The sequence below is a fragment of the Chenopodium quinoa genome, unplaced genomic scaffold (genome assembly GCF_001683475.1).
Source record: "Chenopodium quinoa cultivar QQ74 unplaced genomic scaffold, ASM168347v1, whole genome shotgun sequence".
Taxonomy (NCBI): Eukaryota; Viridiplantae; Streptophyta; class Magnoliopsida; order Caryophyllales; family Amaranthaceae; genus Chenopodium; species Chenopodium quinoa.
In genome coordinates, this window is record NW_018744080.1 from 1,308,786 (window position 1) to 1,333,848 (window position 25,063).

Here is a 25,063-nt window from a genome sequence, read left to right on the forward strand (position 1 = left end):
CTGAAGTGCGCGGGAGCCTGAACAATTAAAATACAGTTATGATGAACGAATTGAGTTCGTTGGCCTCTGCTTTGATGAATTCAAGGTTCGAATTCTCAAATTTTATGACAATTATCTTCAATTTTCTGTGAAATTTATTGTTTTGGGATTAGATGATTTCGTCTATTGTTTATCGTTTAAGCTTTGAAACCCTAACTTTTTTGCAAAATTCTCAAATTTTGCTCCTTTTTGTTCGTCGAATAATGTTGTTCTGAACAGATGCAATGGACGAGGATGGAATTAAAGGGGATTTGAAACATTTGGGGTGTGAATTCATGTATTAAATTTATTGATTTTTGTTTAAGTGAATGTCGTCCATAATGTGTTTGATGAAATGTCTCAATGGAAATTGCCATGATAGAAATATGGGATGTTTTGAGATGATTTCATGCTAAAAGTAACACTTGTATATGTTATTCTGTCTTTCCTGTCAATTGAATAGCCATTACTGCTAAATTAGCGTATGAAACACATGATCAAGAAAAAGCCTCATAAATCTAATGGTATAGGAGGCGTACAAGAGGACTAAATTCGTGTCATTCAATTCTGTGAAAGGCTATGCTGTCAAACTGTTATATTGCTGAAAGTTCCATACTAGTTGAAGCGATGGATGTTGGTTCCGAATTTTGAACATTTTGGTGTTGTTCAAGTCACTCTTATGCCCAGCTTAATCCGTTGAGGTCCAAGTGTCTGATGCTTGAAGGAACATCATGCTCATCTTGGGCATTTAAGTCTAGATCACTACTAAATGGAGCAAGTTTGTAGTTCTTATTATCGAGCTGAAATGTGTTCTTCTCAAGCTGATCTTGTGTATCTCCTCCGATCCCGACACTCATGGACAAATCACTACATGTTCCTTCCATTTGAAACACCATCTTTTCTGTGTCCTGTTGAGTTGTTGTAGGGAAAAGTATTGTTGCATGCTCTTTTAGATTTCCATTGAAATCATTTCCCTCCAAGAATCTGGTATCGTTGTATGGTCTTAACCCCAACTCACTATTCTGCATATCTTGCTCTCTCAGCTGAGGTCCATCACATGAGGTTAAGCAGCTATCAATTGAACAATCCCCTATCGGTTTGTGGGGTTGTATTTGCTGCTTAGGGCATACCCCGTGCTGTTCTTCTTCCATCTCCGCGAAGGCTAAGTTCAAGCATTGGTTGGATACCTTTGAAACCAATTCAGAGAGCTGAAGTTTCGCTGCTTCCAAACCAACTACACCAATATTCTGCTTTCCAAGAGTCTCCTGAGCTTTTTCTAAGACTGACTGAAGGTATTTTCCTTGAGCCTCTATCCTTAACTGTAAACGCCGCTGCACCTAATTCCACATAAATTCATAAAGGGATAAATAAGGGTTTATAATCTCAGAAGTAATTAACCCAACAAGAAAAATCTTGGAATAGATTAATTGTCTCATACATGTATCAAGCTTTTTCAGATGAGTGTAAATTTGGAAGTGTTTTAATTAATTAATTTATTTATTTTACCCTTTTATCCTGTAGTGACCTAACACTTTCTTGGTATTATTTTTATTACAAAGCAATGCATATGAAGTATCGTTGGCATGTACAGGCACAAAATACAACAAAATTTATTCTTCATTTTATACCCCACATCTTTGTCACGACTGTTCTTAGGATGTCTCTGTAAATTCTGAGCAGCTGTTGTTGTTTCCGCATTAGGTGAAAGGCCATTCTGTTTGAATTGGAAGTAGACAGGATCATGTACCTCAAGCTGCTCGTGTAGCCTTCTCTGGACTTCGATTTGCATCTGCAATGCTTCGTTTATATGTAAGTTCCTGAGTTTTAACAATAAGCTGTTAGTGCAAATTATGGCATAAAAATCATTTTGTTGGATTTAATCACAGTAATGGAAATCATATTTACTTGTTTGTTTGGTGGGCAATGTTGATGCTGCTGGTATGGGAAGGACCGGTTTCTGGTATTTTGTCGCCAGACATGACAACTGTAAATGTGTATTATCAGTTAAATTTACCATCTTAAGATATTTTTTTAGAAGTATTATAAAGGATTTTGATGAGAAGGTTATCCTACCAGTTTTGTTGGCACCGCTTGAGGTTTGTCCATGAATATTCTTGCTCAGTCTGTATTTCTGCTAACCAATAATGAAAAGAACGTTAGAAACTGCAATTTATATTCCTCTTCTCAAGAAAAGAGTTGGAAAAGAGGATGTATTGGAACTTAGATGACCATCTTGGTGCGTATGAACCAAACCGAAATGTAAGGGGTTGCCAATTATGCCAGTATGCAAAATAGACAAATCAGCAAGGGTGAAGCCTGAACTCTGTCATTTAGAGAGTGATAATCACCTGAAGATGACTCTTTAGGTGGTATAAAGTCAGCCCTGGAATTCCCATGAGTTTCATAACTGTTTTCGGGGTAGCCTCTGCAAAATATACAAGGAATAGAATTGGTTAGCTGACCTATTTTATATTACATGTCTACTGCGTATCCCTGTTCAATATTTAACTTCAGGTTAGAGTTAGACATACTATCTGCTCCCCCGAGTTGATTTACTGCTTCTACAAATCGTTCGTGAAGATCAGGTGTCCATTTCAGTCTAGGCTTTGCATCAGTTGAAAGGACAAGATTTGAATCCCTAGAGCCATTTCCACCTTGCAGGAAGAGCTGCCTTTCCTGAGGAGCTGGCATTCTTGTAGAAGCGTACATGTTTGTTTGGGTTGGGTGATGAAACATATCCTGCCTTGAAGATGACCAATCTTAATTTGATGTAAATCTAGAAAACATCAATTGCTCTTATCTTGTTGGAACTTTTACCTGAGGAAATAGATGTTTGCTTTTGTAGTAAAATTTACGAGGCTGAGCCTTGGTTTTTCCAAATTTTTTGGTTGTTTTCTTTGCTTCCTAAATAATATCTTATACTCTCTTGAGAAACCAAATTATCTTCTACTTCTTATGGAGAAAAAAAGGCAAGCTATGGGAGGCTTTTATAAGAAGGAGAAGAAGAGGTGATATAAAGTTGTGAGAATATGGAATCTTGGACAGAGCCAACAATGAACGCAACCTAATCTATTTTTCATAGCAACTCAAAAGAGATCTTGTCCTTCCTGTTCTGTCGTCCACTTTCCACACTCAGAACCAAACTTCTAGTTTGAATTCCTCTGAACTGAACTTTTCAGAACATCACATAAATTGCACTAAGTACCAGAATAAATGCACAACAGTTTTCTATTATATCTGCTAATTATATTCTTAGTTTATGAAGCGGCTCCTTTTTTCTCCCCAAATTTATATTCTTTGATCTGGCAAAACTAGAACCTTATTCCCTGATGGTATATAGGAATCCTCTGACTTGGACAGGAGAATCCACTAACTGTATTCTCCTGAAATTTTCAAAGTCGTCCCTCTTACTGTACATCATATGGTAAATATTGCAATTTTAAGCCTTGTTCATTGCCTTCTAATAAATCATCATTTATTATCAATGACTTTGAATTCTATATCGTTGAGGATGAACAACAACACCATGCTATTAAAGGGCTGAGATAGAGACATAAGCAAGTAAATGTAACCGTTTCTAATGTGGAAATTGCTAGGGGAAGATTCTGTTGACTGGAGCATCATAAAACTTTAGTATATGATATTGACAAGAAAAAATGAAGAAGATGCTTAATTTGGGACATTGTTTGAGGGAAAAGCATGGAATATGGAATACATACTATTATGTCTCCTTCAGTAAATATGGAACTTATTCAACCCACTTATTGTAAATACATCGGTGGACCCAAATCTGTCTCACTGCCATTTGGCTTGAGCAACTAGTCCCACACTGATAGTTTTAGAGATTAAGGCCTGGTAGTATTGCTGAGTATTGTACTTGCTTCTTTTCTCAAAGATGTGTCTTTCTTTTGTGTAGGACCATTTACCTTGCTTATGACTTGTTCTGTGATTCCCTCCAAATACACATTTAATACCTTGCTTTACTATTAAAACAATAAAACATGCATATACACATGTATTTAATATATATGTATATACCATGTGAATTAATTGAGTTTGGGCATGAATCATGATCCTCTTCATATTGTGTTATGTACTTTTTGTAAATAACATATGCTTGTGTAAAATCATGTCTGCTGCTGTAAAAACTGTGTAGATATGTCTGCTGCTGTAAAACCGTTGCAGATACGAAGTATATACATGCATATAATGTGCTCTTGTTTTTTTGCTCTTATATGTATTGTGCCCTTCTTGCAATTTGTACAAATCATACAAAAATTATTCTTCATATGATGAATATTTTTTCCTCTTCAGGTCTTTTGCACATAGACACACTGAGAAGCAAACTTTTACAGACCCTTTTGGAATACCATCAATTGGCGAGGTATTAAGGTTCTTAATAATTCATTGCAAGTTATTCTTGATGCTCTTTCTGAATTTATTTCATGATATATTATCGTATACAAGTCTTTTCTGTTATAATAATGACAAAGTTGACAATCCATCAATTGTTAGCAGTACTAAAACTGGTGACTAATCAATGATGATAATGATAATGAAAGAAATGCTAGTGCTTTAACTATATCTACAACATAAGACTTCAATAACAAATTCGTATTTTCAGCATTGATTCCAAATCAACCCAATAACTCAAAATCCACAAAAAAAATAAAATAAATAAAAAAATAAAATAAAATTGTCGTACTGCCTAATCAGTATTTTACAAGCAATATTTCGCATGAAAGTATCTAAAAATGGGGAACTTTTCTTTAATCTTTGCACGGAAATTGGGGAATTTAAACTAGCGAACATTAATATATAGCATCATAGCAACTCCAGACTCAGTTTGCCTTTTTTTGTGGAGGATAATTTGATTCTGATTTGTCAGGATATAAATTTGGAATCAATAAGCCTTTTGAAAAAAAAAGTTTTAAAGTGACTTTGTTCACTAGTTACTTGGCATGTGGAAATGGAATAAGCTTCACCATGATACTTTCTACCATTATGATTCTGTTTATCAACAATTTGTTTAGGCAATTATCCTTTCATTAGGTTGTTTAAACAAACTTGTAAACCTTGTTCTTAAAATCATTCTCTGTAATATGGGATCCTTTAGAGCCATGGTGTACCGGGTTTTGATTTATCTGCAACCTAGTTGGTTCTTCGTATCATTGTTCAAATAAAGAGCATTTTCAAAAGTTGGTGGAGTTTTTAAGAAGTGAAGAGAATGCCTATACGGTTGTAATAAAGTCATGACGCATGAACCCTGACCCATGACTTATCTACACGGAAGCAATACTTTGTTCAGTTTGATACGGAGTGAATTTTTGTGTCTTCTGCAAGAGTGCTCTCATACATATATATTTATCTTTAAGGCAAACATAAGGATGTTCAGATAAAAAAAAAAACAGTGTACCACCATTTTGTCAATTCTGTGTATAAATTCTTAGTTCATTTCCTTATACTTGGATGCATATTATTGCTCTCTTTCTGTTATATGCCTCTGTCTCCTGTTGCTCGCACTAGTGTGTGTTTCCTTATAATTTTCTCTGTATGTAGTTCCTGGATGAAGTCCTACCCAAGTAATCCTTTTACTCTAGACTAGATATTGAATGACTTCTGCTTATGACACATTGTTAAATATTCTAAATGCCCTGATGTTAAACAGTCAATGTTATACAAACTGACAGTTTTACCCTTACGCAATGAACTAGAAAAGTGAAAATTGCAAGGCATGGTAAAAAATAAAAAAAAAAAAAAAAAAAAAAAAAGCAGCACTCTTTCCCCCCTATTTTACCCTTTTTATTTGGTTAATACTTTTGGTGTACTCAATAATATTTAAAAGCTAATGATAAGTCGATAATCAAATAGTACTGTAAAATACCTTATTGATTCTCTATGAAATGAACCGTCTGTTTTATTGGCTTCCAAGTTTGTCTTAGGCACTTAGGCATCTCTATGACTGTTTGAAGACTAGGAACTTGGCTAATTATACTATATGGGCCAATAACACCTGGGAAAGATGCTTCATTTCTGCTTGACAAACAAGTTTTATATTTATCAAAAATTTGTAAATGCAAGAGTATTAACAATTCCTTGATGTCCCAGAAAACCTTTTTCATCTTATCTTTGCTCACTTTGTTTGCTTCATGTGCAGGCTAGGAATAAGAATGCTCATTGTTGTACATTAGAGTACTCGCCTTTTCCACTGTTTGGATTTACTGTGGCTATCTTCTCCCAAAGGCGTATGATTCTCCACATTGGTGAAAGAAGGAAACTTATAAGGTATTGTTCGATTTCTGTACTTGCATTTCCTTTTAAGGCCCCTTATGTGATGTTAAGGCATCTAGTGATGGAAAAACAAATGGGGTGGGGTCGTGTTTGGATGCTCAAAGTCGACCTCCCCCCTCATCCCCAAAGCTAAATCAAAGGGGAAGGGGCCTACTTAGGCCGATCCATCCATCTCATACTATTTGGCTAATTTAACATTATTGAAGTTGTGTTACTTTCCGTACCTATTTATAACTAGGTGAAATGAACATTACCTTACTTCCTTTAGAATACAACTATTGTTTCTATTATTATATGGTTCAAAATAATCTTATGATAGCCCTTGAAAATTTGTGTCAATATCTATATGCTCGACCACCTTACCTTAGGTACCTAGAAATTGAACTAATGCGAGTCACGTCAAAAACTAAGTGGTGGAGGGAGAACCACCGCACTCGTGCGTGGCCTTTCCCTCAAGGTGGTGTCATAGATGCTCTTTGGAAGAGAAGCAGCTTGGTCTATGTGATGTTTTGATAGTATAAATCAAGCTGAAGTTGAACACAAACATGTGTTAAGATGCTTGATAATTGCTCCTTGTTGACCACACAAGGGTGGCCCTTGGATTTCCAATAGAAATTAAAAGTGAGAAATGACCACGGAATGATATTCCTTGTTGTAAAAAGAAAGTGGGGAAGAGCAGTATAAAGGTTTTTTTATTTTATTATTATTATTATTATTATTATTATTATTATTATTATTATTATTATTATTATTATTATTATTATTATTATTATTATTATTATTATATTTTCCCCCAAATTCTTAAAGAATAAGAATATTAGAATCATGACTCAAAGTATAGCCGGTGGGTTTTATTCTTTAAGTCTAGAATTTTAATTTGTATTTATTCTCACAATTTGAAACCACTAAAAATGGGTGCGCATTTGTACTTTCATTCTTTACCAATATAGGATTTTAAATTGTTTTTATTTTCAAAAATTCTACTTTTAATAATGTTCATGATTGATTATGAATATGATCATTAGGGTTACATCTTCTATTTTTGATAGTGAAAGGTTTACTGCTGATGAATAATGAAGTTCATCAGTCGTCACCATCCTATTTTTATTTACTTTATTTAGATAAAGCTTATTTCTGCTTAAAGAAAAGATTACGGCGGCTCAAATTCTGTTTAGTAATTTAGAGGCCACTGAATTTTTTTTTACTAAAACATACTTCGTATTATTTTTGAAGCCATACAATTTATTCACGACCTTTTGCTTGAATATGAACACATCCAAATTGAAAATATTCCAATATCATTGAATAAATACTCCCTCGTTTTCAATTAAGACAGATGAATTATTGAGAATTCTTATTGAAAAAATGCTTATCAAGATTTAGTTTTTTTCTCAATTTATAGAAAGATTTCTTAGATAATAATGCTAAAAGAATGACAATATCTTCATTCTTCAATTGTTGATTTTACAAATTATAGCTATTTTTTTACCGGTTCCAACAAACTGTCAACTAATTTAATGAATTTTTTCTTAGTGAATCCCTCAACTTTGAATTAGTAGTTTCAACTAGGAAAAATGTAGACTCAGTAATAGTCAGCAATGAATCGCTAATTACGGTTCAATTATTATAAATTTGCTAAGTGCTAACTTAAGCGATTTACTGCTGACCGAGTCAGTTTAGCTGCTAGGGTGAAGAAAAAGTATGAAAACTTTTGTAAAACAAAGTATATGAGGAATTTTGGCTTTTTTTAGTAATGATCTTCTTTCAGATTTTTTTCTAATAAATCTCTTGGCTTTGTTATCCTCAGTTTTATTTTAGATAAGTCAAAATAAGATAAGAAAAATGCTAATAAGTTCAAACAAGATAAGGGATAGTAATGCCTAATAATAAGATAAGGCTAATAATTTAAGATTAAATAAGACAAGGATTAATAATTCCTAATTAAATAAGTAAAATCCTAGTGAAAGCGTACCTATATAAGTGATCCCCTCTTGAGTAATCTTTGATCTTAGAGAAACAAAAGGGTTAATACACTGATTGAAAATTTGAAAGCCACTAAAACAAGGTGTTTCTTCAAAATTAAAGCAAAAGTGATAGTTGCATTAGAGATGTGAGAAATGACATTATTTATTGCATTGTTGTGCATTGAAAATTTTAGCATTGGTAATTTATTTCTGCCTTTTGTATTTGGGTTGTTTGCGTATGTAAAGACATAAAGAGAGTGGGCTTAATATGTGATGTAACATTAGACCGAAGCTAATGATGAGGGAGGATCTTTGTGGATGAGCAAAATGAGATAGACTTCCGGTTCATCCAACTGACTCCTCTTTGGGAAACGGCTATGGCTTTATTTTTGTCTTGACCCTTGTTTGTCTATGTGAAGAGATGATGAATGAAAAATGGAAATTAGAAACGTACAAAGAAGATGAATTTGGAAATTGATGAAGTTTGCTTTTTGAAGTGAAATAAAAAGTAGGTCTTGAAACTGATTTAAAATTTTTTTGTTTAGGAAAGGTCACAAGTCAGGCAAGGACAACACTTGGGGAGGTGGAGAAAACACACATTTAAAATAAAATCTAAAAACAAGGGGAATATATAGACATGTCATGCAAATTTTCATTTTATGAAATACTTGATAGAATATTCCAAAATTTCATGTAGTGCTCCATCCAATCTTAATGTTTTATCAATTTATTGCAACATTAAATATCAAGGGGGACTCAAGTTAAATGTAGATGCCTCCTTCGCTGGATATCTGTCTAGATAGCATGGGAAGGTGGACTGCTGAAGTACTGATTCCGAAATCAACTCAGCTCCCTACATCACTGTGATCTGCAAAAATTTTCGAGCTGTTATATATGCCATGAGATGGTGCAGGAATTATGGATGAGACAATGTGATCATTGCTACAAAGCTGTAAGGAAAGTTAATTATTCCACCATTGCTCATCCTTGGAAATACCTGTGTACAATGTGCAGGGGAACAGCCTGCTAAGGGAGAGAGCCTGAGGAAGATTTAGTTTAAACCAAGATCAAACAACGCGGTAGGAAAGTTGATTGTTCTACCATTGCTCATCCTTTGAAATACCTGTGTACAATGTGCAGGGGTGTTGCCTGCTAAGGGAGAGAGCCTGAGGAAGATTCATTTTGAACCAAGATCAAACAACGCGGTAGTTGATCACCTTGCAGGAGAGGAAATAATTAGTTCAAAAATAGAACTATGGAAAACAGGAAGGAGGGATCACTCATATTTCTAATTTTGATTTTTTTTTTTTAATTTTTTTTTTATTATTGAAATAAATTGCTAAACATCACCAAGAATTGCTAGGTACCGCTTCATTTTTGACGTCTCGTCTCCCTCTTTTTTTAATCTCCCTCCTCTCACAACCTAACTCCCAGTACCACCTTAGCTGCCTACCCAAAAATAATAAAAATTACGCCATCCAAAGACAGTGGAATGCGCCATTTGAATGATTCAATGGTGTCTGTGGTGATGATCATGGCGTTGTTGCTATTAATTTTAATGACACCCTTTTTAGAGGATTCAAAATTCTTAAAAAAAAAACGATAAAATTAATTAATTAAAGGAGTCAAAAGTCCAAAAGGGAGCTAAATTGAAATAAATGATGGTAAGATGAGAAAAATAAAAATAAAATAATATTAAATCGAGGCAAGTAGGGTAAAAAGACATGAAATTACTGGGAAAAGAAATACAAGCATATAAGAGAAGAATAGCGTGGTTTTGGGTGTAAGTGTGTAATTGTTGTAGCCTAATGCAATAAGAATGAGATGTACTTTTTTGTTGTTGTTGTTGTTGTTGTTTTACCCGGTTCACCCTTTGGGCTAATCCGGATTTGGAGATTAGTTCAGGGTGGTTAGATTCCATTCTCCTCCCAATTGTTGTTACGGGGGATTGAACATGGGTTTTCCCTACCAAGTGTAGTCCCAATTACCACTACACCAACAACCAATTGGTATGAGATGTACTTTATTAATAGAAAAATTGTAATCTAATAATCCCACCTTTAGTCGGTCTTCCACTAACAATCCCACCATTTGAAATTCCAAAAACAATCCCACCTTTTACCCCTATCTTCCATTAACAACTCCTGACCAGTTGGATTGTTTTGGTAACCGATTTTCTTAAGTTATAAAACATGTGTCAGATTTTAATAGGTTTAGTCTAACTTATAAATAAATAAAAAAAATCTAATTAAAAAAAAAAAAAAACCCAGCCCCGCCACTAGCCTAACCCTGCCACTGCACTCCTCTCCCCATCCCCGCCTTTACATTCCCCGAAAACCCCTACAACCACCACCCTCAAACCGGAAAACACCACCAGTCGCACACCACTTCCACGACCCCCGAAAACACCACTAGTCGCACACCACTTCCACGACCATCAATTTCGCTCAATCCCGGAGTTCAGCGATGATATAATTCGAACACCCAACTAGGCATCCTTGCGACCAGAAATCGACAACTAGGGAGTGAGAGCGTTGGAGAGAGGGCTGCGGCGGAGAGAGGGGTGTGGGATTCTGGCGGTTGAATTTTGAGGGCTAAGCTAGGTGGGTGTTTCGAGATTAGGGCTTAAGTTTTGAGATTTTCGTGGGGGTGGGATTTCGTTGGGGTGGTGCTTGGATTTTGTGGGGCTTTAGGCGTGGGTTTCGTGGGGGTGGTGGGTTTTGTTTAGGTAGGTATCATGGGTGATTTTTATGGAGTTTTTCAGGCTGAGGGTTGAGTTTTTAGGGGCGGGAGGAGTTTTTTAGGGCTATGGGTGGTGTTTTCGGGGCTATCGGTGGTGAAATCAGGGCCGTGGGTGGAGTTTTTGGGGCGGAGTTTGGGTTTTGGGGGCTGTGATGGTTTTCCGGCGTGGTTGGAGTTTCATAGTGGCCTAATGGGTGGAGGTGGCGGTAAAGGTTGAGGGTTGGGGTGGCCATGGTGGTAACTGGTGGTTGGAGAAGAGATTAAATTTTTTTTTTTTAAAAAAAAGAGAATTTTTTTAACCTGTTTAACAGGTTGTAGGTCAAAGGGATTGTTAGAGGAAGATCCCTATAAATGGTGGGATTGTTTCTGGAATTTCAAAAGGTGGGATTGTTTGTGGAAGAGCGACCAGAGGTGGAACTATTAGATTACAATTTTCCTTATTAATATAGAGCAGTCAACACCAAAGATGAAACAAAGATGGGTTAAGTGAAGAATATTAGGGCTGTTCATCGGTCCAAATCCGGACCGATGACAGAAAATTAGAATTTTAAGAACCGAATACCGGACAGATTAAGCTAGGACCGAACCCGGATCGGACCAAAAGAATCGGTCTAAAACTCGGACCGGACCGCATTGAACCGATTTAAGAATTTTTTTAAAACGAGTACTAAGTTTTTAATAAATTTATGGAAAAATCGTAAAAAGTAAAGGAAAAACTATATTTTTACCTTTTTTTTTGTATGTTTAGTACAAAAAAAACTTAAAGAGTTAAAGTTTTCTAAGCTTATTAAGGATAATTTTAACCATTATTTAAGGTTTTACGCATATTTTTTTTTTAAGAAATCGGTCTGATCCAAGACCAGTTTTTATAGGGTTTTGGACCGAACCAAACCGAAGGCCGAAAAAATGAATTTCAAGACCCGAAGACTGGATTGATTAATTCGGTCTGGTCCGGTCCGGGGTGGTTCGGTCCAGTTTTTCGGTTTGAACTGATTTATGAACACCCCTAAAGACAATAGGACGAAACTCTACCAAATACAAGAAATGATGTAATAAAGACAGGAAATCATAGACGAATGTGAGAAGTTACACACTTATACTATCTCATTTTTTATAATGATCTTAACACTTTCTATTTTCACCTTTGTTGTATACACGTTGAGGCAATGAGAATTAGGTATGTGGGAGACTGGTTTTGATTTCCCTGTTTAGTGTTTTAGTTAATGTTTGAACATTTTAATGTAAGACACTAAGAAAAACCATTCAAATTTTGGAGTAATATAAATTTCATGCAATATTTTATTATTCCGTTTGCTACCTAATTGTAGTTTATGATTAAATAATGAGTCCATTCGATTATGAGAATATTCAAAATAGGGTATCAAGACCGATCTTGGTAAGGAAACACCTATTAAGTGAACATTGAATATTATAATCGAAAATTATCCCTAATCAAGGTTATTTCAACGATGGACGATTAATGACCATTTGAGATTAGTGTGTAGTTTGATTTATAACACCGTTTCTTGTGCTACAAGGATATGATTGTCATAAATCATTTGCACAGGTATTGGTTTGGAACCATACTGGATCGACATATGAGAATACTTTAAGAGATTAAAAATCGTCATAAGTATATTTCTCATTATGGCTATCGGAACCTATTTCCTCGACTTTGAGTATTGTGAGTTCTCTTGTTTGAGTACTAGTCCGCTTTAATGTTGTCAAACGTCTGCCGTAAAAGGGGATTATAACGACAACACTCGGGCGGCTAGGTCCTCTTAGTAAGAGAAGCTACATTACAAGACTTGGAATGTCCCCCTACTAAAAAATAGGGAAGATGTCTTTATTGTTTACAAGGCCTCTCGAAGAGCGAAACTGTAAAATGCATAGCCGTGCTCGGATGGATTCTAGAAATCATCTGTTTATTAACAATCGGACTCGGGATCGAGAAACACTTCTGAACATAATAAGGATGATGAATAAATTAACCTTATAGTTCAAGAAGAGACATTAAGTGACATAGGAAAAAGGCTATACACTAAATGCGCAGTTGTCCGAAAGGACAAGTGGGAGATTGAAAGGAATGGTGTCCTTCGAACAAATGTATTATTCCGATAGAGGGTTCGGAATTATTAGAAAGCTAATTATTCAGTGAGGTCAAGTGATTGGAATGCCTAGGTGGAGGTCGCTTCCGATCAGTAATATTAATGTATAATTAATATTACAGCTTAATCTTGACTGAACCCTTCGGGTCACACCCAAGCAACTAACGGAGCGAAGCGACGAATTAAATCGGAAGACATTAATGTCGCCCGAGTAATTAATATTTAGATATCGGAAATTCGAGCTTAGAGCATCGAATCTGAGCATCAGAAGTCGAGTAAAAAATAATAAAAGACGAGACGAGAAAATTACTAATATATCAACAAAATGACTAAAATACCCCCAGCATCGGAATTCCCGAGTGATAGGGGCATATGGCCTAGAAATGTGTGCTAGTGCACCTTGGCTGACATGGCTAACTAGAAGCCCATACCTAGTGCGAGGCATACTAGCAGCAAGTCGAGGCTAGCAGCCTGCACCAAAGTGCGAGGCTTGCTAGCAAGCTGCGGCTAGCAGCCCGCACCTAGTGCGTGGCGTTCTAGCATGCTATAGCTAGCAACCCGCACAAGGTTTGTGGCTTTCTAGCAGCAGCCTTCAGCCATAACCAAGCCCGCACAGCAAGCGTGCGTGGCCTGCTGGGCTAAAAGGGGTAGCAGCGGCAAGGCAGCCCACCTTGGGTGCCTTGGTGCCCAAGTGTGGGGCTTACATGTGGCGCGAACTAATTGGATGTTTGGTGTTGTGTTGGTCGGCTATGGGAGAGGGAGTGGGGAGCAAGTTTGGTCCCCCCTTCTCCAAATGGTCCTCACCTAATATCTCTTAAGAGTATGACACTTGTTGATTATTAGTAACTTGATTATTAATTTTATTCTTAATTTAAAATAAAATGGAAAATTAAATCTCCGACATTGATGGGTGAGCTTTTCTCACTCTTGTATTTCCCTATAAATACCCAACTTGGGGTATTGGGAAAAACACTTGAGTAAGTGTTGAAAAAGGCATCACCATTGTGAAAACCTTTGAACACAATTAATTACTCGGGTTTAGGTCAGGCTTAGATAACTCCTAATTTAAGCAATAGACCATTTTCGGTGCTCGGGTTGCGGGTGAACTTCGTTGGAGGTCCTCGTGTGAGCGGGGCTAAGAGCTTTCAAAGTAAGAACTCAATTAGTGAGCGAAGCACGCACCAAAGGTATTAATCTCTTTCTTAATCTTGTGTTTAAGTTAGTTATGCTTTATGGTTATAATTATTGCAAGTGTGGTCTTGGCTCGGGTTTCCTTTCGCGATGGGTCGGACTCACCGAAATCCAACACTCTCAACCCTAGGCACCTAGTCTACTTATAATCATATTATAATTAGACTAGGTTAGGAAGCCAAAAATCCTCTAATCTCCTCTACATGGCTGGCGATATTAGGGGATGAGGCCCATCATTGGCCTCGTCCTCTCATACTCGATCTAGGCCCTTTGTGTGACCTTATAGGATCCGTCCAATTAGGCTTTGGCCTATTTTACTAGCCCAAAGATTTTTAGTACCTTTAGCTATGATATAACGACGACCAAAATGAACGAATTTAATTATCTCCATAATTTGATCCATTTATATATCTAGTAATTGCACATGATGAAGACATAAGTCCTTCACGGACAGCCCTCTCTCGAGCTATGAGTTACTTCGTCTGATTCTGAGGACGAGGAGGAAGATGATGAGTAGGAGGGTGAGAGTGAGCCGACTGGTGAAGAGGAGCCAGCCAAGGTGTAGCCTGCCGATGATGCAACCATCGAGGGAGAGTCGACCTTGGAAGAGCCTACAAAGGATGATAAGTCGGCCGAGTGAAGAGCTCGGGTTCTCCAGCAACAATTTTGTAAGATTTCAGTACTTAGTTATCTCTTACTTCACATTCTGTCGCCTGTTTTGAGTGGTCTTGTATAAATTTGATTATACCGCCTTGTTTTGAGCAGCTTGGTTTTATGCAAGTTCTTCCCGTTTAGCATTTTTGAGCAATTTTTCATGCTTTTCCATACTTATCATTTTTGAGCAATTTTTCATGCTTTTGCCTTTTCATACGAGTGCTACTATGGATACGCCCCTTTGTTCGGCATTTTCCTAGTCCAAATTCTCAAAGGTTTGATTAACTTATTAGATTTTATGCCTTGAAGGGTATGAAGACTAGTAAATTAATCAAATCATAATAATGATTGCCCTTGGACTAGGTTAATGTTGAATTATCCCTTATATATACGCCTGTTGTATTGGATTTGTTTGAGATGTCCTTTGACACTATCACTCGGACGCAACTCATGAAATTTAAAGTAATATCTCAACTTGGAAAGTTCTAAGTATTGGCTAGGCTCGTACGCGTAAGCGTGCCCTTGCCTACATTTGGGTAGAAGTACCTTAGGCGATTTTTATGGCAACTGATGCTCGTCCGACCGTGGTGAGGTCAGACAAATTTATGGACTTTTCAGTCTTTGTGGCTGAGTTGTTTAACTAAGGGATGCCCTTACTAAACAATTCCTCGGACGCTCTGAAATGCCTTTTAGAGGTCGAGCTGCTATGTTACAAGCATCGTCGTTATTATTTTCATTCGGCATTTCTGCTTAATGAATAGTCATAAATAAATGGCAAAAATTTAAATTACACTGTTTGACTTTTCATTAATTTTGTCAAAATTACATTGTTGGGGTTGTACAACATTGATTACAATGCTTGGTCATCTAAACTTAGTTGTATATACAACTTTTTTGGCTAAGTACAAAATTTTTAAGCATAATACTTTCTCAAGTTGTCCGTATTCCAAGTACATGGAATAGGACAACCATCTAGGGCTTCGAGATGATAGGTACTATCTCGGACTTCCTCTTTGATTCGGTAGGGCCCTTCCCAATTTGGGGTTAATTTCCCATCCTCATTGGCTCGGCCTACCGCTTCCATCTTCCATAGCGCCAAGTCTCCCATCTTCAGCGGCCGCTTAGACTTTTTGCGGTTATATGCCCTTGTCATTCTGAGACGGTATTCATGATTAAGTGTCGCATTGCCTCTAGCTTGTGGAAGGAAGTCTAAGACGGTTTTCATGGTCTCCCAATTAGATGTTTCATCAAATAGCATTACTCGGAGAGTAGGCTCGGACATCTCATTTGGGAGCATGGCTTCAGCATTATAGACTAGGAAGAATGGGGTTTCTCCTGTTGAACTTTTTACAGTTGTACGTATGGACCATAGTACATTGACCAACTCGTGCCGCTTGCTTTCTCAAGCTTGCACTTTATGTTGTTAGAGATCAGCTTGTTGTAAGCTTCTACTTGACCGTTGGTCTGCGGGCATCCGACCGAGACAAAACAGTGAGTGATGCCCTGGTCACTTAGCAAGTTTTTGAGTTGGCCCGATTCAAATTGGGGTCCATTGTCGAATACCATTGACTGCGACACACCATAACGATGATGATATTTTTCCAAGTAAAAGATGACTCATCTGTCCATTTGAGCCTCGGACGACCTCATCTTCAACCTATTTTATGAAGTACTCTACTGAAGGATTTATGTCTTCGTCGTGTGCAATTACTAGATACATAAATGGTTTAAATTATGGAGATAATTAAGTTCGGACATTTAGGTCATCGTTTTATCATAGCTAGAGGTACTAACGATCTTTGGGCTAGTAAAATAGCCCAAAGTCCAATTGGACGGATCTTATAAGGTCACACAAAGGGCCTAGATCGAGCACGAGAGGACGAGGCCCATGATGGGTCTCATCCTCTAGTATGGTCGGCCATGTGGAGTGAGTTTGAGGGTTTTGGGCTTCCTAACCCTAGTCTAATTATAATGAGATTATAAATAGACTAGGTGCCTAAGGTTTGCTAAGCAGTAACCATACACCTGAATTATTTGATTTCCTATGTTTGATTTTTCAGTCCTAAGTCTGCAGTGTCTGATCCTCACAACTTGGAGCTGTGGCTAAAGGTGTGTTCACCATATCAAGTTGTGAAGTTTTTATTAGTGAACATTAAAAGTGTTTCAGTGCCTATGATTATTTAATAAAGATCTAAACTAGTTTATGTGACGAAAGGTTAATGGAGAAATAAAGCAAAAGGGGTCAACAAAAGATATGATATTCTCAGTTCCATTCCTCGTCAGCCATATAAGCTCTTTTGTCACACTTCTGGAAGGAGATGTGATCCTAACAGGTACTTTGATATCTAATTTTCTCCTTTGATAAAAAATTCTGACTATTGTGCTTCGATCTATCATTGGTCATTACTGCCTTTATTTTTTTTCCCAACTGATTGGGACTTGGGAGCTGTGATTTTCTGGGGAAATCATCATTAATTAAAATAGCAGATTAGCACAATGACAACAAATTAGCTGTATTTTCCTCTAACTCAGGATTTTCATTATGCTGTATTTTTTTGCTATCCATTAAATTACCTCCCTCCGTTTTGTATTAATAGTCATATACTAATATATACCGCGAACCAGTTTAAATTGCAAGAAAAATGTCGCCTCCTTTCCTTGAAAAGGACTGTTTTGTGATTGATTTAACCATTGTACCCTTCCTAAGAATGTATAGTGGAGAGTAAAAGTTACCTCTTACAGAGGATCTTTGAGTGAATCTGTATCAAATACTCAATTATGAAGGTTTAAGAACAACGTAACTATTTAATTCTGATTGAGGAAAATTTTCCTTGGTTTGCCAGACGCAGCTCTACACTATCCATTAGATAATCTCCTCTATGAGATTAACCTGATACTGTATGGCAACTTCTTATAGTGATTTACCAATATTGTATTTACTGTCGCATAAAAGCATGTCTCTCCCCTGCACTGTCATCCTCTATTCTTTTGTCCCTGAAACCCATGCCTTCACCTAGCTAACATGTCTATTTTCAGCTGAAAGTTCACTGGTTATATTGTGCAGGCACCGCAGAAGGCGTTGGTCCTGTCAAACCAGGTGAAAAAAATAACTGCTGGTATAACAGGTCTCATAGACGTTAATTTTAATGTTGAAAAATGGACTGCACCAGTAAGGAGTTGATCCCAACAGTTTGGCATGTTATCTCTTGCGGTTGGCTCTGGTCTTTCTTCAAGCTAGAGGGTAGCTAATTTTTCACAAGTCAAAAACTTCAGTGTTTTGAGTTTAGATGTTTATTATTGCAAAAGAGAAAAAAATATATATTGGAAATAAGATGGGTGTAATAAAACAGTTTGCAATATGTAACTTATACTTTTAGTAAGTTGCAGAGGCCGTAAAGCAACCATGGTTCGAAAATGCGGTTTCGATTACGATCACGGGAACGGTTGCGGTGTCGCAGGAACGCTTATGATGCGTTGGTCCATGTCACGGTTGTCTCGATGCAAATTTGATTTCAAGATAGTAGAGGATTAGAGCCATTAGTGAGGTGATATGGGGGCATAATAAAAGATTTGAGCCATTAGTGGGGAGATATGTGGGAATCTTTAACTATATCTTTGAATAGAAAGTAACTTTTGTGTAAAATAATAGATGTAACTTTGATTAGAAAGTAACTTTTGTGTAAAATAATAGATGTAACTTTCAATGCGGGATGATTTAGGGTAGAAATGTTTGATTCGGACAAAATCGCGGGGTTTTTTAATACCCCTTGTTGATGCGGACAATCTCGGTTTGGTCAATTGAATTTTCTTTACAAAACGGCCCAACTAAGATTTCGCGGCCTTGTTTTAATACTATGAAAGCAACAATCAAGAAGTTGCAGAGTTCCTTATTGCCTTTTTTTTTAAAGAAAAACTAAATAAAAATTTGGGTTGGTGGCTGTTGTTGTTGAGGTTATACATATCATTTGTTTAGCTGAACTATTTAAATAATTTGATGAAAATTATAGTAAATCAGCGTCTTTACTTAACTTTGTTACTATCTCTGTCCGAAATTTGTTCAATTAGAAATTACTCTTTTATCAAGGGAAAAGCCGGATAAATTCGTAGATGTGATTGGATATCAAATCAGGCTTCTCTTGCTGTAAAAAATGAGCTACTCCTTCAAGTATGACCACATCCTGCAGAAGTGGTACATCGATTTTTCATCCCCCTGCCTTGAACATACTCCTTCACTCCAGGCTGTTGGTAAAATAACTGTTGAAATCAATAACAAACAAAAAGATTAGAACTTTCCTGGATTGAATATCCCAAACACACAGTCGCGCCGTGGAACGAAATCCACTGCCTTAGAAGCGAAATACGCCACCACCTGTACAAGTTTCCTAGTGACGCACGCCCCCCAAGTTTAACGCAACTCTCTCCGTAATCCGTGCACCCGAACTCGAAGAGTGGAATTGCTCAAGAACTGTTCAGATCTCAAAAGGTAGGTTTGTGTTTTCGGCTAGAAAGTGAAATAATCTCATGAAAAGGTAAGACTCGTATTTATACGAGTCCCGAAAAAGGAAACACGCAAAGCAAACCGACCTAGGAAAAAAGGCGGGCCCAATCGGGCAAGCTGCCGCCCGATCGGGCGCGAGATCGAATTTCTCCAGACGCTGTGTCGCGCCTGATCGGGCGGACACCGCCCGGTCGGGCGATCTGAAAACCCCATCCCGGGTGAGCCATCGAGCCAAGCCGCCCGATCGGGCTCGTCAAAAACCTGAGTCCGCCCCCGGTCGGGCGAAGCCCGCCCGATCGGGCGCGAGAGATCTCGTAGAAAAACTCTTGTCCGCCGCCCGGTCGGGCGAAGCCCGCCCGATCGGGCGAGAGAGTTCCCTATTTTTCCTTGACCATCTCCGCCCGATCGGGCGCGAGTCATCCGTTTGCATTACCTATTTCCAACAATCCCCCACTAATGCGAGCGGATCTTCAACATGAAATCTGAACAGTAAATGAAAGTCTTAGTACTTAAATGCTAGTATCCAAAGGTTTGAACTAACACATTAGTGCACAAGGTTTTCAACACTTCCCTAGTGAGTATCCTAAGATTTGAACTCCTAGGAGCGAGGAAAGGACCTTGAATGCACATACCTTGACTTTAGAGCTTAAGCAACTCCGCCAATCTTGGCCAACACTTGGGCTCTCATGAGTACTTTAGGAAAACAATACTCTAGTCTTCCCTTGAGAGAGGCCACCTCTCGTACTCACGTAGGTGTTCATCCTATGTGTTACTCACACACGTTCCCAGCAAATTCAAAGGTCTTTCCCTGCAGGCTTAAACATGTTTAAGCACCTTGCAAACCAGAGAATTACATGCAATGGAACTAGAACATTAAGAACATAAGTTCAACCCTTCCACTTTCGGTGTCATTATCTATCCTGTTTTAAGAACTACTGGGACAAAGGTCTTAACTCTCTTAAGAACCTCTATCTATCCCTGCTCAGAAAACAACTGGACTAATGACATTAAGAGATAAACTCATCCTAAGCTAACAGAATCTAACTGGTAAAACTTACCACTCTTATAGAGTAATAGATTCAAACACATGATGCATATATAACAAATCCATATGATTCATGCCAATGAAACAAATAAACCAAAATAGGTTCCTAATTTATTAAAACCAATGTATCATGTCACATAGCTAGAATAGCTACCATTTCAAGTCATTACAACAAAGGTCCTAAACCCATACCAGTTGATGACTCCACCACTAGTCTACGACTTAATCCCTTAGTAAAAGGGTCTGCCAGGTTTTTCTCTGTCCGAACATAGTCCAACGAAATAACCCCATTCACAATAAACTGCCTCACAGACTCGTGTCTGACTCTTATGTGCCTTTTCTTACCGTTGTAAATGCTATTTTTAGCAACACATATGGCGGCTTGTGAATCACAATGCATAGACACAGGTGGTGACGGCTTCCCCCACAAAGGAATATCAATAAGCAAATTTCTCAACCAATCTGCCTCTTGTGTAGCAAGATCCAATGCGATGAACTCAGCTTCCATTGTTGATCTAGCTATACACGTTTGCTTACCAGACATCCATGAAACTGCACCCCCACTAAGGGTAAACACATAGCCACTTGTAGAGCTTGTTTCATCACTATCCGTTACCCAATTTGCATCACAATACCCTTCAAGAACCAAAGGATGACTAACAAAATTCAATCCCCAAGACATGGTTCCACATAGATATCTGAGCACAAGCCTCAAAGCAACCCAATGTTGCTCACTAGGACAATGAGTATAGCGACTAAGTCTACTAACAGCAAAAGCAATATCAGGGCGAGTGCAATTCATCAAAAACATCAGACTACCAAGCACCTTAGCATATTCAGTTTGAGACACACCGTCCCCCACATTTTTCACCAAAGTTCTAGAAGGATCAAAGGGAGTTCTCAATGGAGGCAAATCAAAACAACTAAAGTTCTTCAGAATCTTCTCCACATAATGAGACTGAGACAGAAAATACCCTTTCTTGGTTTTAGTAACTTTAACACCAAGGATCACATCTACCTCTCCCAAATCCTTCATCTCGAACTTTGAATTTAAATATTTCTTAGTTTCATTTATGACATACATGTTTGTGCCAAACAGGAGCATGTCGTCAACGTACAGACATAATATCACACATTGCGCACCAAAAATCTTAGAGTACACACATGCATCACTACCATTGACAACAAAACCAAAACTAAGAATAGTTTTATGAAATTTTTCATACCATTGCTTCGGAGCTTGTTTCAAGCCATACAAGGATTTCTTTAGTCTACATACCTTATTCTCCATCCCAGGAACTACAAAACCCGGAGGTTGCTCCATGTAGATCTCCTCCTGCAAATCGCCATTCAGAAAAGTTGTCTTAACATCCATCTGATGCACAATCAAGTTATAAGATGAAGCTAAGGCAAACAAAACACGAATAGTGGCAATTTTAGTCACAGGAGAATAAGTATAAAAATAATCAAGGCCAAATTTTTGAGTGAATCCTCTTATCACCAATCTAGCTTTGAACCTTTCCACGGTGCCGTCGGTTCTCATTTTTCTCTTGAAAATCCACTTGCACCCAATAGCTCTGCTCCCTTTTGGCAGGTCCACAAGCTCCCAGGTTCCATTTAACATGATTGAGTCAAGCTCACTGTTTACAGCTTCCTTCTAGAATGTTGCATCTACTGAACCCATAGCTTCTTCAAACGATTTCGGATCTTCATCCACAACCTGTAGACACAGCATGATATCATCTAGATCATCTTCGAACTCACCTAGATTTCCGCACTCTGCTATAAAGGCTGTTAGGAAATCAGGTCCAAAGCTTGTCTCCACTCTTTGCCTTTTACTTCTCCTAGGTTGAATCTCACTTTCAATCCTAGGGGAAGTATCTTCTGGCTCTGCAGATAAAGAAACTGAAGAAACATCGTTAGAAACTAAGATTTTCTTCAAAGGAAATACATGTTCAAAGAACTCTGCATCACGAGATTCATATATAGAGCGATCTTCCAGACTCATAAACCAGTATGCGGCACTATTCTCAGCGTAGCCAATGAATACTGTATCATAGGTCCTAGAACCTATAGTTGAGCGCTTGAACGATGGATAGCCCACCTTAGCTAGACACCCCCACACTTTCATGTGATTCAAGTTTGGAGCATAACCCTTCCATATTTCATATGGAGTCTTGTCTAACTTCTTGTGAGTTACTCTGTTCTGTACATAATTAGCTTATAGAACCGCTTCACCCCACAAATTGTCTGGCAACCCGGAACTAAGGAGCATTGCATTCATCATTTCCTTTAAAGTCCTATTTTTCCTCTCTGCCACACCATTTTGCTGCGGAGTATACGGGGCCGATACTTCGTGAATGAATCCCTCACTTTCACATAAGTCCTTGAGGAAATCGGAGCCATACTCTCCACCCCTATCTGAGCGAACTCTCTTTATTTTCCGCTCCAACTGATTTTCTACCTCTGCCTTATACACAAGAAACTTGGACTTAGCTTCATCCTTCGTCCTTAAAAGATACACCTTGCTATATCTAGAACAATCATTGACGAAGGTGATATAGTAGCGTTTCCCGCCTCTACTTTCCAAGTTCTTAAAGTCTGCTAAATCTGAATGAATTAGCTCAAGTGGTGTGGTCTCTCTCTTCGTGACAGATTTGTAGGGTTTCTTCACGAATTTAGACTCCGCACACACTTCACATTTTTCGAATCCATCTAATGACATATTTGGGAGCAAATTTAAACTTTTCATTTGTTTCAATTTAGTTGCACCAACATGACCCAACCTACTATGCCATAATTCAAAAGACTCAACAATATAAGCAAAAGTAGAAATCTTATTCATTGAAGGAACAGTTACAATCTCAAGAACAAATAGGCCCCCACTAAGGTAACCCTTTTCAACATACTCCCCATTACGGGTTAACACAAGTTTATTAGCATCAAAAACTAACTTAACTCCTACTTTGTTCAATAAAGCACCAGAAATTAAGTTTCTACGAAGAGAAGGAACATACAGCACATTGTGAAGAGCCAAGGTCTTCCCTGAAGTCAGCTTCAGAACCACTTTGCCCTTTCCAAGTACCTCAGAGCTGCTTGAATTTCCCATGTAGACTTGTTCACCTTCCTTTGCATCTTCCATACTTACAAACAGGTCCTTGTTAGCACAGAAGTGCTTAGATGCACCAGTGTCCACGATCCATTCACTGTTGTTCTCAACCAGGTTGACTTCATAAACAACTGCAGCAATAACATCTTCATCCTCATTCTCAACTAGATGAGCATGACCCTTGATTCCTCCACTCGATTTCAGATTTTTATTCTTCTTGTTTTTGCATTGTGAAGCAAAGTGCCCCACTTCACCACATGACCAACACTTGACAGTGACTTTCTTCCCAATCTTGCCCTTAGCTTGGAGATTTCCCTTCTTCTCAGAGCTCCCCTTCTTGGCACGATTATCACTTGTTTTCTTGTCAGAGTCAGCACCAGATTCAACAAGGTTAGCCTTGATTGCTAACACATTCTTAGGCTTAGAGGAAACATCCTTAAGCCTATTGGCTTCCTCAATCTTCATGTGGCTCACAAGTTCTTCTAGGGTTAGATCCCTCTTTTTATGCTTGAGGTGATTTCTATAATCAGACCAGGAATCAGGTAATTTTTCAATCAGAACATTAGCCTGAAGGATTTCACACATCTTCATACCCTGAGCAAGAATTTCAGCAACATAATTTTCATACATATGGACTTGGTCCATAATAGGCTTTGTATCAACCAATTTGAAATTCAACCAATTTCCAGTCACATACTTCTTTTTCCCAGCATCATCTGCACCATATTTCTTCTCTAAGGACTCCCACATCTCCTTAGCAGATTTCATATTAACATACAAATCAAATATGTTGTTTTTCATGTTGTTCAAAAGATGACCTCTAACGAATTTATTATCACGATCAAATTTCTTGATTTCAGATTCATTAGCAATAATAGTAGTGATCCTTTGACTAGAGCTAGATTCTTTATTACCAGGAGCAGGAGTACTAGGAATTTCAATCATGGTATTGGTTTGCTCAATGGGTTTTGGAGCATCCCTAAACAAAACATAATCAACTTCTACTTGTTTAGAAGCAATCAACATCCTTTGTGACCATCTCTTATAATTAATTCCATCAAGAGACTCAACCTTAGACAGATCTAGGTATAGACGAGTTTGAGAATTGCTAGTCATGATATCAACAGAATAAATCAACGTATTTCGCTTCTAAATTGTTGGTAAAATAACTATTAAAATCAATAACAAACAAAAAGATTAGAACTTTCCTGGATTGAAGATCCCAAAATCACAGTCGCGCCGTGGAACAAAATCCACTACCTTAGAAGCGAAATACGCCACCACCGGTAAAAGTTTCCTAGTGACGCGCGCCCCCCAACTTTAACGCAACTCTCTCCGTAATCCGTGCACCCGAACTCGAACAGTGGAATTGCTCAAGAACTGTTCAGATCTCAAAAGGTAGGTTTGTGTTTTCGGCTAGAAAGTGAAATAATCTCATGAAAA

The 25,063-nt window shown here is 37.8% G+C and overlaps 1 protein-coding gene across 2 annotated transcripts; it reads right to left on the bottom strand.

The window, feature by feature from the left end:
* Positions 1–431: 431 nt before the first annotated feature.
* LOC110691423 (myb-related protein 2-like) lies at positions 432–3,265 on the bottom strand. Of its 2 annotated transcripts, XM_021868346.1 has the most exons (7): positions 2,836–3,265; positions 2,550–2,761; positions 2,367–2,443; positions 2,092–2,149; positions 1,924–2,002; positions 1,652–1,835; positions 432–1,355 (listed from the first exon to the last, which is right to left on the bottom strand). In XM_021868346.1, exons 2-7 carry the CDS (start codon positions 2,752–2,754, stop codon positions 696–698), a joined length of 1,263 nt encoding a protein of 420 aa, XP_021724038.1. In that variant the 5' UTR covers positions 2,755–2,761; positions 2,836–3,265; the 3' UTR covers positions 432–695. The 2 variants fall into 2 exon arrangements, with proteins under 2 accessions (XP_021724038.1, XP_021724039.1); XM_021868347.1 differs by having other exon boundaries at positions 1,766–1,835; positions 2,550–3,262.
* Between the last annotated feature and the right edge of the window lie 21,798 nt (positions 3,266–25,063).